The 7,842-nt window shown below is 42.8% G+C and overlaps 1 protein-coding gene across 1 annotated transcript; it reads left to right on the plus strand.

Annotated features, from left to right (window-relative positions):
- The first annotated feature begins 938 nt into the window (after nt 1-938).
- On the plus strand, nt 939-6,627 carry fign (fidgetin). The gene has a single exon (XM_061286197.1). The coding sequence runs from the start codon at nt 942-944 to the stop codon at nt 3,162-3,164; it is 2,223 nt and encodes a 740-aa protein (XP_061142181.1). The 5' UTR covers nt 939-941; the 3' UTR covers nt 3,165-6,627.
- Nucleotides 6,628-7,842: the final 1,215 nt, after the last annotated feature.

Raw genomic sequence — 7,842 nt, forward strand, 5'->3', positions numbered from 1 at the left:
GCTAATTAGCGCCTGGTGTGGTGGGTGGGCCAATGATGGAGATGGAGTCAGACGGGGAAGGGAATCATCGCTTTTTCTTTGCAGACAATAACGGCTGCGCCCCGGAGCTGCAGCTGCCCGCTGTTTCTTAAATCATGTGAAAAGGACGCGCTGCAAATACTGCAATACCCCGACGCCGCACTGCAATACCTGCTCGGCCGAGGCGCAATCGTTGCATTTGGAAATACATCGGCTCGTCCCTCATTGCTTGTTTTTGAGCAGCTGTCTATTAAACATTCATCTGGCAATCTCTCAACAAAATCCCCCAAATTACCACAAGCATGAAAACATTTATTTGCGCATTGACGTTGGGGTTTAACTCCATCCTTGATGTCATTCACATCTCAAGGCTGAATAGGCCGGGAGACGCTCGCAGTCAAGCATGTGTTTTTTTTCTCCTTTTCCTTCTCTCACCCTCCCTCGCTCTGGATGGGAAGCAGTGGGCAGACTTGATGTGGATGTAATTCCTGCTGGGCTGAGGGGTTTGTGTGATGAAAGCAACGGAGCGCTGCCAAGGAAGATTGCTTTGCTGCGCTCTTCCAAGCAGATTTGAAACTGTCTCCGAATGCTTCAGATGAGAGTTGGATTATGGACTGACCCTCGGTGTCCGCCGGTGTCATTCTGCTCCGCGTCGGGTGGATTACAGCGCAAGGCTGTCTCTCACATCCTCATCAATGCATGTTGTCTTACTGTCGTGTTGTTTGTCGGCCGCTCTGACGGTATTTAACCCTTTATCGGGCAAGGGACCCTGTTTGGAGCTTAGACGGGACTAAAAGAAAATGAATGGTCCAGTTGCTGTCCAATGCAAAACATTTGCCCTCTCGAGCATTTTTGACACTTTGGTTCATCGGTTGGCTTCTTTTGACATGTGTTTCCCTTATGCGTAATACCCAGGTCTAAAGATGCAGTGGACCCCAGAGCACACACAATGGGCAGAACAACACTTTGACATCTCATCCACTACCCGCTCTCCAGCGCACAAAGTAGAGGCCTACCGGGGACACTTACAGCGAACGTACCAGTACGCGTGGGCAAACGACGATATCTCGGCACTCACCGCCTCCAACCTGCTTAAGAAGTACGCCGAGAAGTACTCCGGGATCCTCGAAGGCCCCAACGAAAGAGCCCTCCTCTGTTCCTACTCGGAAGGCACCGGCGGACTCTTGAACGGACGCAAGTCGGAGAATGAGCCCTGGCAGGAGGGGATTTACCCCATGAACTGTGCTCCAGATGTTATATCTGTGAGCAAAGCTGGAATGACAGCTGCCCTACCCCCTACAGATGCGTCAGCCAGCATAGGCAGCTCCCCGGGGGTAGCGAGCAGCTTGTCCGAGCCCAGCTATTCCAGCAGTAACTGCGGGAGCCACGCGGCCACGACTCTCCACTCGAGTCTTTCCTCTCAGGAATACAGCGCCGGCTACAACGGCTCCTACCTGCATTCCAGCTACAGCGGCCAGACCACCCCGGCCCTCCCTTCGCCACATCCCTCTCCTTTGCACAGCGCCGGGCTCCTGCAACCCCCGCCGCCGCCGCCTCCTCCCCCCGCCTTACTGCCGAGCTACAATGGCGCGTCTCCAAACCTCCCCGGCTACAATTATCCGCCAACAGGGTATCCCTCTCAAACGGCTGTCGGCCCCGGTTATAGCCCCGGGGGAGCGCCCCCTCCTTCTGCTTATTTGCCGTCCGGGATCGCGGCGCCCACTCCCATCCCTCCCTCCAATTTGCCCGGCTACACCTACCAGTCCCACAATCACGCTCCCATCGCCCCGGCACCTTTGAACGGCAACGGGTCCAACTCGTTAAAGCGAAAAGCTTTCTACATGAGCGGACACGGAGAAGTGGACTCGAGCTACGCCGACTTCAACTACAACCAGCAGCGCTCTTCTCAAAGTCCCATGTATAGACTTGCAGACAGCAGCGTTCCGGACTCCAACAGGGGCAACGGCTTTGACAGAAATGCAGAGGCCTCCTCTTTGGCGTTCAAGACGACCAAAGCTTCTGATCAGCAAAGAAAATTCAACATACACTCTAGCGGGACTCTGACTCCGCCGTCCTTCGGATCGTCCAAAAACTCCGTGGACGATCTGCGAGCCGGGGAGACCTACAGCAAATTTGGCTCACCCATTTTGAGCGAACAAAGCGAAGAGCACAGACAGCACCTGCCTCATTCCCTGACCGGTCCCGATGTCGTTACCCCTACCTCGTCCATCCTTGCTGCGGAGGAACAACTGAAGAACAGCGACCCCAACCTGGTGGACATGGTAACGGGAGAAATTCTTCAGCAGTGCCCTCCGGTGGATTGGAGCGACATCGCCGGACTCGATTTGGCTAAAGCGGCCATCAAGGAGGAGATACTATGGCCTATTTTAAGGCCAGATATGTTCAGCGGACTTCACGCATTACCTCGTAACCTTCTATTATTCGGACCTCAGGGAACGGGGAGAACGCTGATGGCTCGCTGCATGGCCAGTCAGCTCGGTGCAGCCTTCTTGCGCCTGAGCAGCTCCGCGCTGGTCACCAAGTGGTTGGTCGAAGGAGACAAAATCATCCAGGCTTCTTTCCTGGTGGCTCGGTGTCGCCAACCGGCCGTGGTGTTCATCAGCGAGGTGGATTTACTCCTGTCGGCCCAGCTCAGCGAAGACAGCCCGGTGAGTCGACTGAAGGCCGAGCTCCTCATGCAGCTCGACGGTGTTTTGTCTTCTGCCGAGGACCACGTTCTTGTGGTCTGCTCCACCAGTAAACCCGAAGAGATCCCGGAGTCCCTGAGGAGGTACTTTACCAAACGGTTGCTTATCCCCTTACCCGACGGGACGGCAAGACACCAGATAATCAACCAAGTGCTCTCCCCACACAACTACTGTCTTAGTGACAAAGAGATGTCATTACTGGTTCAGAGGACAGAAGGTTTTTCAGGACTGGACGTGGTTCAGCTTTGTCAAGAGGCGGCGGTAGGCGCGCTCCACGGCATCCCCGGTTCCGACCTGTCCGGTATCCACCCCAGACAAATGAGACCAGTCTCCTTTCAAGACTTTGACAATGTGTTTTGTAAATTCCAGCCCAGCATATCACAAAAAGAACTTGACACGTACAATGAATGGAACAAAACGTTTGGTTGCAGTCAATGAAATCAATGAGACGCTTCCAGCGTGATTTCTTAAAAGTGTTTGCGGTGGTCGTGGAAATCATGCACTGGGCTGGAAGAATCGCAAAAAAAAAAAAAAAAAAAAAGACACTCGATGTAGTCAAGGGTTTGGCATTTGAGTGCTTTAGATGTAAAATGAACCGAGCCGTAATTGGATAAATTGCTACATGGCAGGAGTTACGTATGTGCTGACTCAAAGACTTGTAAAGGAATACCCACTTGCCCCCCCTTTCTTGTTTTTTGTATATACATACATATATATGACTATACTCTACTGCTGATTTTGAGATTTAGTTGCTAACAAGTGCCTGAGGTGGTGCTGGTTTAAGTTTTCTTTTTTGCCTCACAATCTTCATTGGTGACATGTGCTAATAGTGCGTTTGAAAAAAGAAAAAAAAAAGCTTTAAAATGACACAAAAAACTGCTTTCTCTTTACCATTAGAACAGCTGTGTCTGTTGTGTGCTCTTTGTGAACAGTTATTTTTTTGAGCTAAATTCAATTTTATGGACATTATTTCAGCTTCATTTTCTGGCATATTTTGTATGTGTAAATGATTTTGTTACTCCAAAAAAAAAGAAAAAAGATCAAACATTAACATACTCACTTTTGTCCAATAAGATTCTAGCAAGGTGGTATTTTTTTTTCGCTCCTCCGATGTAGATATGACTTAAAAGGGTGAATATTATTTGATATTATGACTTCACTTTAACAAATAAATTATTATGTAATCGTCGTTGGTTGTAATTCACAGTGTTTGAGCTCTTACATGTAAAATGACACCGTCCAATGTTATATTATCAATATTTCCAAAACTCAGGAAAGTGATTATAGTTTTTAATCAAGTACAGTGAAGCCCAATATTAGTCATACCCTTTGTTCTTTATATTCTTTTCAAAGTGTAAAATGATAATTACGTACTTTTGCTTTGTGGCTGACTGCAACTTCGCTTTGACTTATTATTCGATTAACCGTGTCAGCCCTGTACTAAAATACATAATGCTCTTTTAGCTGAAAATAATGCAACTGTATTGTGAAAGACTCTGCATCCCAAAAAAGTATCTAACAGATTAAAATGGTCCATGTTAAAATGAGCGATACTGATATTTTTTAAGCCGATTCCAATATTCAGCTGAATAAAATTCCTTCAACCGATTTAAAAAAAAAGTGAAAACATTTAAATAATTGTTTGGGGGTCCCTTAATGTTCAAAACAATGATGATATTAATTACAGCCTAAACATCTAAGTGTTTTACAATATTTTGTCCTCATTTGTTCGTAATTGTTTAATTGAATTCAACTTTCTTATCTCATTTTCATCTATCAGACCCCTCTCCAAAAACAAGAATACACTTTCCCCCAACTTTTCACAAGGGTATGTAATAATTTTGGGCTTAATTGTATATTTCCAACACGAGACACCACAAGAAGACTTAGATCTGAAATTGTATCAAAACAAAAAAAAAACATACGGCTATAATACCTCAGTAATGGTTTCTCCAATGAATGTATATATTTCATTTAGATTTTTTTCTTTCAAGACACATAGTCACCTGATTTTTAGTGTTTCCTTGAAATGGAACGTTGTATTATGATTACAGATTTGCCTTTGAAGAGAATGGAAGGGTTATTTATCTGGAATAGTTGCCTGCGGCTAATTCCGGAGTTATTTCCAAGGCGCTATCAGACAGAAAATCATACGCAGCGATTCTGCTCTTTGAGTTGCCCCGTTCGGAGGCTCAGCTGTACATCTCGCGTCGAGAGCCTCGTAGAATTTGAAAAAGGTGCAGACAAACATCTTGGGGTTGAGCGAGGAAAAACTGCCTGGAGCTATTTCATTCCATCCTGCTGCTGTTTTATCATTAATGAAAACAAAGGATTATGTATCTCCTCAGTTGCTTTTCTACCTCAGTTTGTTAGTTATCTCTGAAAGACAACGATGAGACGACAGCAAATGTTTGGAAAGAATTTTATTTTATTTTTTGGGTATGTGCGACATACGTTGGGTATAAAAAGTCTACATACTTCTGTTCAAACGGCAGGTCTCTGTGATGCTTTTTTGGTGTGTAAAAATAATTGAGGTGATGTAGTTGCACAAGTATACACGCCCTCTTGTATTTGAGATGTGGTTGGGTTTAGAATTTTAAGATTTTCACTACCCTTCGAAAAGATGAGCTGCTGGACACGTTCTCAGTTGCGGTAAAAGTTTTGAAATGATTAATTTTATTTTTTTTAATTATAAAAACGTGGCATTTGATCATGGGTGTGTAGACTTTTTATAGCCATTGTATGAAGCAGTGCTATTCAATTATCGGCGCCTACGGCCCGGCGCCATTTTAAGATATGGCCCAACTGAATTTGTAATTGAGTAAATAGGGGAATACCACTGATAATGCTCGGTCCTCATGATATCACACAATGTCGTTCTATTTCTACTTTAAACAGCTTGGTGACTTTGAAAGCAAAAAAAAATAATAAATTTGAATGTTTACGCAAGACGTGCTGTGACATTGTCTCAGTCTATAACTGTAACATCCACGAGTTGAGTGGCACTCCTTTGACTTGAGGGCAAGTGGCAAGATGTGACAAAGTGTTATTTTTAGACATTTATTTATACCTATTTGTTGTTATTAATCGGTACACAATCCCAGGAAGGTTTTTGGGCGTTAAAAGAAAGAACACATTTGACAAGTGAGTTTGGCACATTTGAATGTATGATGTCTTTTGGCCTGAAACAGCACCAAACACTCACACAGTGATTTAAAAAAAAAAAAAATAGCACTCAAGTAGATAGCACTCGTTTTGTTGCACTAAACTTGATATTAAAGGGGTCCCGTTGTTTTTTTTTCTGATTATTTACAGTTAGCATAACTTCACTTTCTGTCATTATGCACTAATGAGATTCTATACAAGAGCTCAGTTTTGATGGAGATCGTCAAGAAATATTGAAATTGCATTAAATCCAAGAGAGGTTGTTCCAGGTCTTGTATTGAATCTCATAGTGCAAAATTGTGTAAGAAGGTCCAAAGTTGGTGATCCGTATTTGTGGTTTTATAGTGTGCATTGTGACACATTCTGAAATGCACAAAATAGTCCAGATGGTGTTTCGTCTCTGCGCCCTCTGTGTTGGCAATCATGGGCATTGTATTTTTTTATTTTTTTTTATTTACCTTGAATAGAATGTGTATTACTTTGTGTATTTCACTGCTGTTATTCATTAATTATTTTAACAAGAATCCACAATATTTCCAAAATGTTTTCATAAATATTTTTTGGGGGTCTTACTGCGTGTGACTGGATAGTGTAAGTCTTACACTGGTCAATTGGTCAACTTTTTTTTTATCAGAGATAGATTATCATTTTTAACATTGATTTAAAAAAGTCTTACTTTTATCCATCACGTCAGGATTGTGGGATATTTTTATTTTTTCATAATTATTTTCATATTTTTGGTTTAAAAAAAAAAACAATCTTTAAAAGTTTACTTGCATCTCTGAAAAAAAAATGTTGACCATAGTTATTAAATTGAAATGTCACACTTGTAAGAGTTTTTTTTTTTTTTTTAGTTTGTTTCTTTTCAGCTCTAACTCTCTTTTGCTAATTGGGTTTCCCTGACCAGAAAAAAAGAATGACAAAAGTACAATGTAATGAATAATTGCACTTTTCTTGATTGAGGCCAAAGTAAAATCACTTTTTTTGGGACAGTGTGAAAGCTCAACACAAGCGTGGTGAACATGTTGATATTTTAAAATGGGCCCAATCTCTCAGTTTGTATCACATTTTGTTGGATTTAACGTACAGTCCAATCATTGTTGAGAAAATGCCTCACAACCAATCTTGTACCGTTACCTGGCAATTTACATTTATTTCATTTGACGAGGAGGCGACAAGAAGCCCTTAAGAGCTTTTTTGAAAATATTTCTCAAGTATGGCACAAGGCTAAGGAGCCAAATTTGTGTGGCTTTAATTGTTAGCACTTGTCAAACGAGGACAGTCAGATCAGTTTGGCGTTTATTCAAATGGATCGTGTGTGTTTTTCACCTGCTGTCAATGTTGCAATTATAATTTGTCATTCATTATTAAGGGTGACGCGCCGGGAAGGGCCCTTGGTCACCGGCGATACTTGAGCAGAATCTTTGATAAGCACATCAATCCTCACGCTGATGATTTTTTTTCTTTTCTTTTTTGTTGCTTTTTTTTCTTCTTTTGGCTCGCTTCCTATTTTGACTTCTCTGTGTTATGTAGTTGGTAATCTTTCTTTATCTGCATTTCTACCTCATATCGCTACATGTTGTAGATGTAGTCTGTAGGTCTTTTTTTTTTTAACGTGCATTTGTTGGGGGGAAAAAAGGATGGAAAAACAGCAACACACACACATACACAAACAAAAGAAAAAAAATGTGCCCTTGAAACTGAACAGTCTACCTCGTAAAGACTGTCTTTATTTACACTGACGACTGCAATGATGGGCGAAAGAAAGCAAAATTGGATTCATGCCCTTCTTAAAAGTGAAAGATGTATTTCCCCACCCAAAGAAAAAAAAACAAATTCCAATGTGAACTATTGTCATGTCAGTCCGTGCATTTGGGTGTGCCAATTTCCAAGTGTGCACAGAGAGGGGAGGGGGCAAGGAGGGGCTTTGGACTTTTCTTATCTATGTACA

The sequence above is a fragment of the Syngnathus typhle genome, linkage group LG9 (genome assembly GCF_033458585.1).
Source record: "Syngnathus typhle isolate RoL2023-S1 ecotype Sweden linkage group LG9, RoL_Styp_1.0, whole genome shotgun sequence".
Classification (NCBI taxonomy): Eukaryota; Metazoa; Chordata; class Actinopteri; order Syngnathiformes; family Syngnathidae; genus Syngnathus; species Syngnathus typhle.

Bases quoted from the DNA above. Each gene is read 5' to 3' on its own strand.
- fign (XM_061286197.1), top strand. From the start codon at position 942: ATGCAGTGGACCCCAGAGCACACACAATGGGCAGAACAACACTTTGAC.